The following is a 14542-nucleotide window of genomic DNA, read 5'->3' as shown; positions in this document are numbered from 1 at the left end:
AGCCACAATGAATGCCACAAGGAGTAGGTGACAAAGAAAGAAAATTAGCAGCTGAAGTTAGAAGGGGAAATGCACAAGTGCAGGAAGTGGGGAACTTTGCCCAAACACCCCCAGCAGCCAGGAGGACACAGACTTTTTCCACACCTGTTCGAAACTGCAGTATCAGCTGCCTGCCCCTGCTCAGGGACTTCTCAGAGAAGCAGCTCACTCGGCTTGCAAAACCTAGCACACATCCCAGCTGCGACCTCGCACACACCTCTGCTGGCATTCATCTCCTGCACCCAGGGCTACCCCGTGTCCACTTTTCTTAGAAAACCAACACCTCCCAGTTTGCTTGCAGACCTGGGCTGCCCACGGGCAGGTTCTTCTTCACCATTTCCCCAGCAGCAATTGCACCAGAATGGCTCCCAGTCGGGGGGCACCAAGTCTGTACGTGGGTTTCAGGGAAGCAGAATTTGGCCAACCCTCTTCAGGGCAGAGAATGAAGTGTCGTTTATTTCTGTCTCTGTCTTCTCCCAGGGTTAATTTCACTTCCCCAGTCTCAGTTCTGCCAGAAGGCTGGGTGGCAGAGATGGGAGGACGCTGTGTCTGGGAAACAGTGTGTTTTCTCCATCTTCCACTCTTATATGGGGCCCTGCTGCACCAACGCGGCGCCACACCGCCTCATCACCCACCTGCTGCTGGCTTGTTCTTGGAGTGCACTCTGCCACTTGCCCGAGATGGGTTACCCTGGGGCTCAGGCTGCCCCCAGCCCGTGTTTGCTCCTCCTTGGCTCTGTCTCGAGGGATCTGCAGCTCCCACCACGTCTGCAATCACTGCTTTCCCACGTTCCCCCCGCTTCCCGTCACATCCCACACCTTGCCTTCGTTTCTCTGCACTCCATAAACTAACCCTGGCCTTTCTTTCACTCTTTCATTGCGAGGAGGCCTCTCCATACCTGTTGCTCTAAAGACAGGGCAGAGCAAGGGAAAGCATGCCCCTCTGAATGTGGCAAGGGTGGCCAGTGTGCTGGCACTTCCACTGAAAAAAACGTCACCGGCATTACGGCAACGATCTTGTCACACTGGGAAAAGTCTGAGTAAGGGAACTCAGCCATCTTGGGGCCTTAACTGATCTAATATACCCCGAATTAAGTGAAGTATTGGAATTTAGCTTAATGCCCTTCTAGCGTCCCCCAAACAGCCTCATTTCCTACAGTGACTACAGAGAGATTATCTAAGCTGATAAGTGGCAGCTTTGCACGGTCAATTCTGGTTACAGCTCTCCCACTTCTAAACCCGTGGCTAGGAAGAGGAAGCAGTTCAATTATTTGTTTGCAGGTTGCTGGCAAGCAGTCTTGAGAGAACTTTTAATTTTTTTCCTTTTCAAAGTAGCTTTCCAAAGTACTTTACAGCTAGCAGGCTGCCGAAGGGGTACTGTGAGCATCAGGAGACGCGTCCGAAGGGGAAAATCTTTCCTGGATGCTGAGATATCTGCAGCCTCGTGGAATGGAAAGAGCTGAGTTGCTGCCCAAGTGCTGAGGATGTGAAATTCTGGGGGTTTGCCCGCCGGAACGTCACTGGAAGAAGCGAGCGGTAGGCACCGCGGGCAGACCCTGCAGGAGGCCGCTGGTGCCCATGTCCGCCCTCTGCAGCTCCGGCGACGTGCCGACCAACATCAGCCAGGTGCTGAGCCAGGTGCTGAGCAGCACAGATGCCGTTTACATCGGGGCCGAGTGCCTGGTGGCTTTGCTCGCTGCTTTGGGTAATATCCTGGTCATCTGGGTGGTGAAACTGAACTCGGCCTTTCAGAACACCACCATGTACTTCATTGTCTCCCTGGCGCTGGCTGATATCGCCGTGGGGGTCCTCGTCATCCCCCTGGCCATCGTGGTGAGCCTGAAGGTCAGCATTGACTTCTACTCCTGCCTGTTCATGTGCTGCCTGATCGTGATTTTCACTAACGCATCCATCCTCTCCCTCCTGGCCATCGCGGTTGACAGGTACCTGCGCGTGAAGCTGCCCATCAGGTGAGTGCTGCCCCATCCCAGGCACCTCCTCTCACCCGCTCCATCCCACACCCAGCCCCTGCCCCTTTCCAAACATGTTTTTATTGTAGATGCATGCTTGTGGATAGAGAAAGCAGCTGTCCCTACCAGCCTGCCTGAGGCGAGCTGTCTGGGGCAGGACCCACGCTCAGCAGTTAATGCAGCACAGGCAGACCCCAAGGGGGTCCATGCAACACGGGTAGCTTGGTGCTGTTGCCGGTCAGAATTCAGCCACAGGCTGAGTCTATGGTCAAACAGTTCACTTCTTCGGGTGTTTTGTAATTGTGCAGGATGCTGAAAGTACTGTAACTTTCTTTGGGTTTATGAGGATAGTCTCCTAAATACAGTTTCTTGTACTGTTGGCTGAATATACAAAAGAAGTAACAAAGGCTTATGAAGGGCTGATTTACGAAGTCTTTCACTTTCTATATTTGAAGGGAAAAAGCATGTAAGCTAGAGATGTAAATCATAATTTCAAGCATGAAAAAGGCCATATTTTTGTGAGGACAGGACCTACAAGAGTGAAAAAGCAGTTTGGTCTTACAAATAGTATAAACCAAATACAGAGACTAAGAGGCATCCAAGAAAGTTGAGAAAAGATAGGACTGCTAATAGTGGAAATATATATTATATACTATATATATAAAATAAATAAATGTGTAGGGAAATAACCAGGCAAGAGGAACCCTGAGATCTTAATGAAACAAGAAATACCTGAAAACTGATAGAATTATAAAGAGGGGAAGTTAAGCATAGTACGTCTTGTTCAAGTGCTGCAAAGTAACTGTTGCAAATGAAGAGCAACAGCTTATCTCAAGATAAGGTTTTCCCTCCAAAGAAAAGGAACTCAGTACTGCAGTTTGTCATAATGAACTTGTAGTATTTGAACACGAGTTCTTGAAACCATCCTTAACTATTTTAAGCACTTCTGTTTAACATGAGCTGGGTTTTCTTCCTCAACAGATATAAAATAATCACTACAGAAAGAAGAATTTGGTGGGCACTGGGTTTGTGCTGGTCTCTCTCCCTGCTGGCAGGATTAATCCCCATGTTTGGATGGAACAGGCAAAAAGAAAGGAACACTGACTCTCGAACATGCGAATTTGTCTCTGTGATGAGGATGGATTATATGGTATATTTTGGGTTTGTGACATGGACCCTTGTCCCTCTGACCATCATGTGTGCTCTGTATGTTGAAATCTTTTACATCATCAGGATGAAGCTAAGCCAAGGTGTAAACAGCGTGAGAGGGGCAGGAACATTTTATGGACAGGAGTTCAAGACAGCCAAATCTCTAGCACTTGTTCTCTTCCTGTTTGCAGTATCCTGGTTTCCTCTGTGCATTATAAACTGCATCTTCTATTTTTACCCTGAATGTAATATCCCCAAGCACTGGATTTACCTGGGAATCTTGCTGTCCCATGCCAATTCTGCCATGAACCCCATTGTCTACGCTTGCAGGATAAAAAAGTTCAAAACCACTTACCTTTTAATTTTAAGGACCTATATCCTATGCAAAAAAAGCCCAACAACACCAGACCCAGTCCTTACAGAACAAACACCTCAATAGTCATAAATATAGAATGAATGTTGGCTCATCAGTGTATACCAGACCACTGATAAAATGCTTTAAAAAACCCATGGGAATTTTACCTACAGTCTTACACAAACTGTTTTATGATAAGGGCAACCCCCTTCTACTCTATCTGATGTACATTTGACATTAAGACTAAAAGGATCATCCACAATCTTCTGCATTATTATACCCCAGAAAATTCTGCTTGACTGTAGCTGTACACCAAGCCCAGATCTTTCAGATAAGCATCTTCATTTAAGAGCACCTTCTAGTTTTTACTTATTGGCTTGAGCATTATTTGGCAGACCAGTGGCCCAAAGCACTGTTAACAAGGCAGATTTTTTCCTCCTAGTTCCCTAGGTCAAATTTATGGCCAGCTGGTAAACACAATTCTTGTTAATTTATAGTTTTAAATCTTTTTGTCCAGTTACAGGCCCTTTACTTGCACACAACCACACTTGCCCCCGACGTTTTGTTCCAGCAGCATGTGTTCAATAAGGCTATAGCACCTTGTGCAACACCTCCACCTGTGGATGAAAGACTGCATCACGAAACCATCCTCACCGTGGGTCCCACTGCTGACCATCTCAGCTGAAAGGACAGAAGCTGAACTGCCTTTGGTGACTCTTCTTTGGGGGAAGATCCTGTCATGGGAGTCTTTCATTATTTGGAAATCAAGATAGTGCTCATCCCAGAAACCTGAAAAATGGACCTCAGACACAGGGCACCAGGCAGGAGCTGGTGCAAGAGCACACTTAAGCTATTGAGTGATGGGAGCATGCCAGGGAGAAGTAGCGGACAAAAAAAAAATAAACTAATGATATCTTTAGGTTATTCCCTCCTCCCCCAGCTCCCTTACCAGGGATAGAATCAACTATTCCTATACCATCAAGTCTGCATTTTCTTAATTTGTTACTGAAAAGCATCCATTTTGGCGATTTTCCTGCACAGCATATTCCCATGATCTGTTCTCCCTACCACCAGAAACTGTTTTCTTAACACCTGACATAAATGCAGTTTGTTGCAAATCTCCTTTGCAAACCAGTTGCTCTGAACAGTTGCTTTTTGCAGCCTGTTACAGATCTGAAGACTTATTCTGAACTGAATCTGAAGGTGTATGTAAATATGTCTATATATGTATTTATTGTATAATTTCAAAATACAGAAAAGACTTCAGACAAATTTTGTCCATTTTTTCCCTGCAAGGATTGGCTGGGTCTCCTGAAAATAGGATAAATGTGTTTTTTGTTGTTGGTAACACAGCAGCTCACAATGCAGGCACGTTGTCACTGACGACTCTTACCCCCTTTGTCTTCTGTACAACTAGATGATAAATTCAAGTCTGGTCAACTTGTGCTGCTGTCACCGTGCCACATTTTCATGAAGGACAATAAATATTATATGGATTTAATGTGAACTCAACCTGCTCTTCTCCCTGACAACCTAAAAAAAAAGCCTGCACGAAATCCCTGCACTGCTTTGGTACGAGTCCTGCCTGGGACAGCTCAGAAATTGCAGTAAATATTACACCATAGTTTGCACAGCCTGCTTTTAGGGAACATGGGTCAGGCTGAAAATAGATTAAAAAAAATAGCCTTGCCTCCAAAGATCTATCTTTAAATGCTAAAAATGGTTTAAAAAAAAATAATAATAAAAAAGCAATGCACTGTTCTGTGTTACTTGGTTCAGTAAGCTGAAAGGAAAAACGTTGGTGTCTGTTCCTCTAGCTAAGATCAGACATCTCGGTTTATATCTGATGTAATCCTTGTCACAGACCAAAACTGCCCTGTTACACAGTTTCACTCTATTAATAAACAAGCCAGTGAAGGAAGTACATAAGTACATCAGAATTTTGCTACACAATCTCTCTTTATCGGTAGATGGAACCGATTGCTTTCAGCAGAAAGAGAGGCCCCAAACGAGCAGCAGAAAGCTACGAATAGTGCAAGGCCAACTTCGCTCCTGCGTTTTGTAGAAAGTGCAAAACCAGGGAACATCCCAGGCACCACAGATGGAGAAGGTGAAAGCCCAGAGGGCTGGGAGCGGGGGAAGCCCACGGGAGGAAGGCTGCGAGGAAGGCAGGCGAGCATCCCCGGGGAACCCCAGCTGGCAGAGGGGGAAGCAAACAAAAAAAATAAAAATCCCTGCAGGTCGGGGAACCCCGAGCTCCGCCGCGGGCTCCTGCTGCCCCCCAGCGGCACGGCCCCGCCGCACGGAGGCTGCCCGAGCCCGGGGACCCGCTCCCCGCAGGGATGCTCCGGGCAGCAGCACCCGAGCTGTTATTGCCTCTGTTTCTATAGCTGTCAGGGTGAACGGGCATGTCAGAAGTGAACCAAGGGGGAAGCAGGCATTTGCGTTATCACTCCTTAGTCTGGTTATTAGCTAATCAGAGCAGCTGGCAGTGGAAAAGGCAAGAAAAATGCTCTGGTCAGTGACTGAGCAAAGAAATAAGGGCTCAGACGTGAACGGATGCAGAGGAATATTCCCATTTTTTAGTTCTCTTCGGCCATTCAAAGCAGCAGCCAAAACACATGGAAACTTCACAAGTTTCTTTACAACCCTACAGAAACTTTAGAAACTTTACAACTCTACAAGGAGCCACTGAGATGTCTACAGGTGAGGAAGCTCAGTACAAAAAGCAATTTGTCTACAGCTGTTGGCAAGGAGGCAGGAACAGGAGACGTTATTTTCCCCTCACAGCCATAAAATCAGCAGACGTTACAGATGTCAGTATTGTCATTGCGTAGAGCTCTACGGGCCTTGATGCAATGCTGGAGGCAGTGTTTGATGTGCGGGAAGCGCCGAGGTCTTCGTTTCACCAGAAGTTTCATCATCACACAGGCCTCACTTTCGGCCTGGGCTGGATGACCACAGTGGCGTAGGAAACCTCATCCTGGGGATGCGAAAGAAGTTACAGGTATTGGAGAAAGTGCAAGCGTTACATTTCAGCACAGATTTCTTCTTTTTTTTTTTTTTTTTTTTTTTTAATTTGTCCTCAATGCTATGGTCTGTGGTCAGTCACAGCCTGCCCCTGCACGTGGGAAAGCCACCAAGTGTGGTGCTGGATCAGGGTGGTGAGCCCAGCTCGGGATCCTGGATTAGGTCTCAGCACGTGGGGCTTCCAGAGAATTGACATCATGAAGGAGAACTGCAGAAATGCTTGCCCCTTAAGAAGATTTTCTCCTAAGCTCCCTAATTAGTGCTTTGGTTGAACCCCAGAGTCCCTGAAATACATGTGGAGTGCAGCACTCAAGCCCCACGATAACAGAGAAGGGTTAGCTTTCCTCCTCCTGCCTAGGCACCTAAGTGGCTCCCAGAACTACTACAAACAGCCTCGGATGCACAAGATGAATCCCTTTTCCTTAGTCTTAGTCCTCTAATACTTGAGTCTGCAAGAGCAAACCTCTTCTCTCTCCCAAAATTAGCATTTACAACTCTATCAAGAACTTAAAGTCTGCATAAAATAATAGGAATAATAGTTTTGACCTTTACCTGGACATTTTTAGCAGATTCCTCGCGTGGTACCTGGGAGGGAACTTGCTCTTGTAAGTTTTCCTGTGATCTCTTACACTCTGGAAAGGAGAATAAAAGTTTCTGCTGCCTGTCCCGTGCTTGGAGAGAGCAGTACGAGGCGCATGAGCCAGGCATCAGAGTGACCCCAGGGTGCACAGCTCAAATGTGGCTGGTAAGGTGGGGAAGGGAGGGGAGGGGAAGAAGGAATGCTGTGAATTGGCATCAGCTGGGTGGAAGGGCAACTTGTTCTCATCACCTTTCTCTAGTTACTCATTTAAAAGATAGCAAATTCTTAGTCCACGCTCCCTGTGACAATCATTTTAAAGGCAAAACAGCAGAATCCCTGCTCTTTCTCAGAAGTTAGGATGTTTTAATTACAGGACTGAGGAATAATTAGCACCCAGTGAGTTAGTCTGTCCTGGGCACAGGACAGTTCATTTCTCTCTTCCTCCTCTGGTGCAGGGGCACTGAGGTTTCTCTGGTTGTCGTTTTCAGCACAGAAAGAGGAATCACCTGTGATGCCCTGCCCGTTAGCTCCACAGTTCCTTCCTCACAGCAAGGCAACAAGTCCTGAAATCTGTTGCAGATCTTCACTGAAAAGTGAGCAGTTTGGTAGCCCAAGCCCCAGCCCAACTGCTGCAAGTGGCTAGATGGGCACGAACACAGCTGACACTGCAGCCAGGGCTAGAAACCAACATAAATAAATAAATAAAATAAATAAATAAATAAAACAGCCCTTGTCTGTGTTCAAGTTAATTCTTCTGTGGAAAGAGCTCTTGGGATGATTAATAGCTACTGCCAGGAGTGACCTGTTCATCAAAACTTTAATGAACTATAGAAGGGGACACAATCTGAGCCTGTTTCTAAAAGGACACTGCTACAGAAGTTGCTTTAAAACTCTCCTGCTTGAAGAGGCAGCCTGAAGAGCATGGAAACCTAGCACCACCCATATTCAGATGTAGAGTATGACACGTTAACCACTTCCCTGCTGCCAGGGCTGAATCATCAGGATGCTGTCGTTTCCTCTGCGGTGTCACTTACTTTTCCTCAGGAGGTAGATGACTGCGAAAACTGTAACAGTTGACAGGATCCCAGAGACAAAGGCTAAGGCTAAGTAGAGTATGTCACGGCTGCCGATGTACAGAAAACAGTGTCAGAATCACCAGTTTTTAAGGAAGTGTTAAAGAACCATTCTCAAATTCTGCAAAGCTTATATCTCATTTATGCCAAGTCCCATGAGATTAAAAGGTGCGTATCTGCAGTAAGTACCACTACGAATTAAATATCTAGAGCCCAGACTAGAAAAATTCTAAGCAAACTTGTAAGACCCTGAGACATAAATTACATTACATCCAACTCCCCCCTTGCAGGAGAGGTTTGCAGTTTCAGGGAACTTGGAGCTTAAAGTCAGGAAATAAAAGTGAAGTATTTACTTATCAATGAAGGATTTGCCTTCTGAATCTTGTAAGGCAGCAGTGGAGGTGTATACAGTGGTATGTACAGTGACAGTAGTGGAAATGGGTGCTGCTGTAACTGGAACTGTGTACGAAAAAAAAGTTTTAAAAATGTGTTTATATTTCCTGTACAATTACAAGCAACAAGTACGATGTAGAAGAGTGTGCCTACTCAGGAATTACTGACATATAATGCAAATAAATATTCTAAGTATAACATTTACTTATCAGAGGGCCGAAATTGAAAATTACTATGTAGAAATAAACTATTCACATTATTACTGTTCCATGGCAGTCTTTGGGAGTAATGCAGTTCTTTCCCAAATGCATGCATCTGCAAGGCTGCCCCCACAACAGCCCTTTCTGAGTCAATAAAATGTCAATTTAGTCCAGAATGCTGGATCTAAGAAAACTCCTTTAATAAAGAAAAATACCTGGTTTTACTTTTGAGGAATAACCTCCTCCCATTCTCTCCAAACACTAACGAACAGCAAGAGAAGCTAAAGAGAGAGAAAAAACTTTGTTTATACATATGCACACACACACACACACACAAAACAAACCTGAAACCCTCATCTGTTGCACAGACTTTATTAATAGTCTTTATCAGTGTTTCAGGCATCTTGCACAAAGTGGCACAAAGCCAAGCAAGCAACCTAGAGACTACTTGGCACGAATCCTACTTCCCAATGTCTTCCAATGCAGGAGTTCACACTTGCTCACTACACTTTGATGAACAAGCCATCTTCTCTAAAAAGGCTGGAGTATATTTCATGTTAAACTAAAAAAGCTCCCACAGCATTATTTTTGCAGCAGCTAGAATGCAGTGAACTCCATGAAAATTTCCACAATCAGACAAAATTGATAAAATATCCCTTTAAGTTTTTCCTTTCTCAAGATTTTTTCAACAAAATAAGAATTAAAATATTCTTCTAAAATTTGGGGGCTGCAAGCTTCAAGACGGAAATAGCAGTCTCTACTAGGAAAGCCTTGCTCCATTTCTCATCGTGTGGCTTGCAAACTGCACGTTGCGAGTAACATCCACGTATTGCTGGCAACATGAAAGCAAACCCCGTTCTCTGTTGCTGTCACCTTTTTCTATTACACACCCACCATATGCCCACATTCCATAAATAAAACCTCCACGTATCCTCTGCCAAGTCTAGAAGAGCATTGTGCTAGCAGCAATAGAAACATTGATGATGATACAGCTCCACCTTACCTCACGCCTTACAAAGATCCCGAAGTATTAGCACCACTTGCACCACAGTACTTGCTTCGTGAAAAGAATTTATGCCAAACTAGCAAAAACTTGAGTGTCATTCAAATTTACGGTTGCACCATTGAGGAAGTTGAGCAACTTCACTTTTTTTTTTTTTTTTCCCTGAGCAGGAAACAATATGAAAAACACCTTTATTTTAAAGAACTGTTGAACTGAAGAAAAAATCACCTTTAGCTTAAATTAGCTTGCTTTTGCCGTTAGGAGTACGCTACCTCTAAATAATATCATGTGGGTTTGTTTTTTTTTTGCTGATGTGTTGTATTGAAAGGGAAAAACCGAAGAAAGTTCTGGAATTTTACTAACCCCACTAAAAATGTTTCCTTATTGTAGTAACAATTTATATTAAAAAAGGTGCATCAGCACATTCTAGTCTGTTTACTTAAGTTTATTTCTGAATAAATCACTTTCCAACGTAGAAAGGATGAGATTATACATAGGTACGTGCTCTGCTGAGACACAGATTAGACATACACCACCACCCCTGGGCAAAAAAAACTTTCCTGGAAAATTAAAATCTTACACTATATATTATTATAATAACCAAAGTATTTTCGTTGTTACACATAATAAAGAGAGCAACTTTTTTTCCTATGAAATTTCAGGATAAAATCTTCTAGAGAAAACTCATCCATTCACTGTTTTAATCTTTATACTGGCTAATGGAATGGAAGCTAAGTTTTAGAGTAGCTTCTGATACGCTTCCTGCCAGCCACATCCTCTTTTCCACAGAACAGGAAGGTACTTGTGTCATTATTTAATGCTTTGTTACATGTTTTGTGGTTTGTTTACAAAATGAAAACATCAATTCCACCCATCTCCAAACCTTGGACAGTTCAGACAAGGTGAATGGGAGCACTAACAGCCATCTTGATTTTAAAACTTGTTAACAGTTATGGAAAATAACTGTAGGGCATTATCATGGATGATTCGAAACCAAAAACTGATGAGTGTGTTAGCACCACAGCGGCCAAATTCTGCATCTCCATCAGGACCATACAGAACCATACAGGAACCATGCCGAGCTGCACAAATTGTGGTCGAAAGTAACCCGCCACTACAATCTCATTTCAGTGGTTTGTTTACGTTACTGATCAAGCTACTACAAAGACAAAAAGGAAATCACTGTTACTACTGGCAGTCAAAGACAGGAAAGTTTTTTGTGGGTTTGTTTTAATGACATTTCAGAATCATAGAGTTTCCAACAAAAAGTCAGAAGACATGTCAGTGCAATCAGCTGCTACAGGGTTACACTGCCACCTGTGCACTCTTTGATAACGCTTTCAGGTCCGAAATGCACTTTGCAATACTCTCCTTCTGCTGCAAAAAGAAAAGAAAAAAGCTTTCAGGAGAACAACTTTTTGAAGGACAATTAAACAAGCAAAACAGGTATTCTAATGCTTTTTAGATTTTCTCTTTAGACACACAAAATGAGTTTCAGATTAAAAGGGATATTGCTACAGCTCATGAAAGCACATTCAGATTCCAGTAATGATGTGCATTAGAGCACCTACAAGCAGAACTAAGAGAATGATTTGTTGTTAACGGGTTCGTTCCTTAGAAGAAAGGACATCCAGAGTCCATCTGTAGATCTTAAGCTTCCATGGTCGTACATGGAGAATTTTAGAACTAAATTCCCTGACCTGTTAGCTACGTTTTATCACAAGCTGAGCTCTACGGTGCAAGAACAAATACCACAAATGTCTAGCTCAATTCACCAGTAACGTGAGCATCTTTTATCTAATGTCTGGGCTTGTTACCTTCTAGGCAACAGTAGGAACGCACTGCAGCCATGCTTGGAAGTCACCCAGAGATGATCTAGCATTTTCTGACTAAAGACAGAAGCACTGTACAGCACCAATGTTTATAGTCTAGAACATAAAACAGATGGAAAAACAACAAAAAAGTACCTGTTGAGGTGTGATGCTCTGAACAACGTTCTTCTCCACCCACTGAATCATGTGATCTTGTTCTTTTTGATGCTTTAGATTCTGCATGGCCACTTGATAGTCCAGCCTTTTCTTTACTTCGTTGTACACCGTTAATAATCTCTCTCGGTAATTGGCTTCCAGCAACATCGCAATGTTATTCTAGGCACAGAAGACGAAATCAATGGATTAACACTCGGCAAAAATACAGAAAAGCAGAGCACAGTTTCACAAAGTCATCAGATCAGGTGGTGGAACTGCCCCTGTCTGCAACACAGAGATTGTAAGTGACTTATTTTTACTTGTTAGCAGTCCAAGAGGCACCTGGATTTTGTCGTGGAGGCAGCAGTTAAAAGTGAACAGTAGAGCTGAAACTGCATACCCGCTTAGCATCGAAGAGGTAACTGCGGCCTTCAGCTCTCCATTGCTCCTTTTTCTCCTGCTCAATAGCAGCCTCGAGATCTTTAATTGCATTATTTTTAATATCTGTAACTTTAGCAATTTTCTCCTGGAAGAAGAAACAAAAAAATATGCTTCAGAATAAAAATAAGATGCAAAGAAAACAAGTGATTTGCAACTATCTTCTGATGTTTTGCATTATAAATTGTCTGCATCAGGATGGACTGTGTCAGGTTTGAGATTAAAGGATAACAAGACAGAAGAATTAGTGTTCACAATTAACCATACTTAAAAAAAAAAGTAATTACATTAAATATTTGTTCTTGAATAAGGCGGTATGCTTTCTCTTTTTTTGGAAGGCCCATGTAACAACACAGACAGAAGATCTAAAACATACCTTACTTAAACATATGAAGATACTGGGCTCAGATTTTATTACAGCCAGGACATATTTAAGCAGGTTAATTAGAAGTTTTTAGATACTGCAAAGTTGGATTATGACTTTTTTTTTTTTTTTTTTACCTCATTAAGTTTGTCAGCAAAAGCTGCTACATCAGCCCCATATTTTTTAATGCCGTAAATGATGACCGACAATATGCAGGCAGCTGCAACTGTCTCATGGTTAACTACATAGATTTCCTTAGAGAGAAAGTAAAGCAGGAGTCCAGTTCCCAACATGTAAGGCCCTAAAGAAAAAATAAAGCAGCATTATTTGAACAAAATATGAAGTGGCTTACTGAAGTCAAACACATAAAATGTAAATAGTTTAAGATCAGGAAACGTTCTCTTGTACCATGACCAAGAACAGAAACACACAATCATAGAATATCCCACGTTGGAAGGGACCCACAAGGATCACCAGTTCTACCTTGTGGCTCTGCACAGGACCACCTGAAAATCAGACCATGTCTGACAGAAAGCTGTCCAAACACTTCCTGACTTTTCACCATCTTTGTTGGTTTCCTTTGGATGCTCTCTAATAGGTTTATGTTTCTTTGACATTGTGGCACCCAGAACCGCACACAGCATTCCCACAGACACCCAACACCACCAAGAGGGAGGTTGCAGGAAGGTGCTCGCCACAAGTGTAAAGCAAGTTGCACCTTCTACAGGACCTGCAGCCTCTGCTCATTCAAAAACATCTATGTTTACTAGCTTTGAGGGCCAGCCATCATTCAATCTTTCTGCAAGATCATGCTCATGACATAGTTTTAGCGCTTCTTTAGAGTGCAGGTGCTGAAGTTTAAAGTCAAGAAGCGCTGTGCTGGCTCATTCTTCACAATCCTTTTCTACATACACAAAAGCGTCTGGTGCAGGCCATTGAGTTGACCGGGCTCTTCTAAGGCACTTTAGTCTGAGAACTACCACACAGGCTTTCACATTATTATAACCCCCAACTCATGTCTAAAGAACAAAACTCAAAGATTCTGAGCCCCTTAAAGAATTGACATTGCAGAATCAATATTTAACAGAACACAAAAATTGTTCCTCTCCTCCCAGGGTAAAACACTGTGCTGTGAACACATCCAGGATATTCACCAACAAAAATCCCGTGTTTGCCTTGATATCTTACCTTTTTACCAGCCACAACTGTGGACACAACTAAAGAAGCGTAACCAAATGCACACTGATAAGACACACACGTGTGTATTTACCTGTGACTCCTGTTTTAGGATAAAGGAACTGGAAGAACTCCTCAGGGATCAAGCCATGCCGTACTTCTCCTCCCTTCTCAGGCAAAGGAGGCACCGGAGCCGAACGCTGCTGACTGGTATGAATCGGCCTTGCAACATGCAGCACGCTATAAATAACAACAGCTCCTGTTAAGCTTTTTACTTCGCAAAAACCACCGCGAAACGTATTTCCAGTTACAAAGCCAGACACAACCGAGCTACGTTTGCTTTGAGGAAGGGTCTCAGGATCGCGACAACCCCCTGCGGTTCCTCGCGGCCTTTGCCCTTCCCTACCCTTGCGGCCTTGCTCACAGACACAAGAACAGAACCGCGCTGCGCTGCCTCAACCCAGGCGGCGACCCCAGACCCCCAGCCCCGTGCCGGGCCGCCCCCAGCCCCCGGTACTCACCCCACGGAGGCGGCGGGCCGCAGGCTCCTCAGCAGGGCTGGGGCTGCAGGGGGAGAAAGGAGAGCGTTCATCAGCACATGGGAAACCCCCTGGACGCACTTTACCCCACTTTATCCCTCTGTTATCCCCCGTTACCCCTCACTCACCGGCGCTGAGGACGAGGCGGGACAACATGGCGGCGGGCCGACGACCGCTCCGTCCCGGTGACCGGCGGCCGCCTCAGCCCCCAAGATGGCGGCGCGGAGCTCTCGCGATACCGAGGCGGGTTCCTCTCGCGAGAGGAAT

The 14542-nt window shown here is 44.3% G+C and overlaps 3 protein-coding genes across 4 annotated transcripts; 1 reads left to right on the top strand and 2 right to left on the bottom strand.

The window, feature by feature from the left end:
• The first annotated feature begins 41 nt into the window (after positions 1-41).
• Positions 42-4784, top strand: LOC311423608 (adenosine receptor A3-like). 2 transcript variants are annotated; one of them, XM_084497837.1, is made up of 3 exons: positions 42-1883; positions 1982-2008; positions 2990-3102. In XM_084497837.1, the coding sequence occupies exons 1-3, from the start codon at positions 1617-1619 to the stop codon at positions 2993-2995; spliced, it is 300 nt and encodes a 99-aa protein (XP_084353963.1). In that variant the 5' UTR covers positions 42-1616; the 3' UTR covers positions 2996-3102. The 2 variants fall into 2 exon arrangements, with proteins under 2 accessions (XP_084353963.1, XP_084353962.1); XM_084497836.1 differs by having other exon boundaries at positions 1288-2008; positions 2990-4784.
• A 1288-nt stretch (positions 4785-6072) lies between these two features.
• LOC311423611 (uncharacterized protein) lies at positions 6073-9942 on the bottom strand. Its single transcript, XM_084497840.1, has 6 exons — positions 9792-9942; positions 9004-9069; positions 8549-8654; positions 8157-8245; positions 7095-7174; positions 6073-6495 (listed from the first exon to the last, which is right to left on the bottom strand). Exons 2-6 carry the CDS (start codon positions 9035-9037, stop codon positions 6436-6438), a joined length of 369 nt encoding a protein of 122 aa, XP_084353966.1. The 5' UTR covers positions 9038-9069; positions 9792-9942; the 3' UTR covers positions 6073-6435.
• Positions 9943-10221: 279 nt separating this feature from the next.
• ATP5PB (ATP synthase peripheral stalk-membrane subunit b) lies at positions 10222-14526 on the bottom strand. Its single transcript, XM_084497839.1, has 7 exons — positions 14404-14526; positions 14258-14300; positions 13831-13976; positions 12698-12861; positions 12159-12284; positions 11759-11938; positions 10222-11168 (listed from the first exon to the last, which is right to left on the bottom strand). Exons 1-7 carry the CDS (start codon positions 14429-14431, stop codon positions 11097-11099), a joined length of 759 nt encoding a protein of 252 aa, XP_084353965.1. The 5' UTR covers positions 14432-14526; the 3' UTR covers positions 10222-11096.
• Positions 14527-14542: the final 16 nt, after the last annotated feature.

Source organism: Aythya ferina, assembly GCF_964211825.1.
Source record: "Aythya ferina genome assembly, chromosome: 25".
Lineage (NCBI taxonomy): Eukaryota > Metazoa > Chordata > Aves > Anseriformes > Anatidae > Aythya > Aythya ferina.
This window is presented reverse-complemented; position numbering and strand designations above follow the sequence as displayed.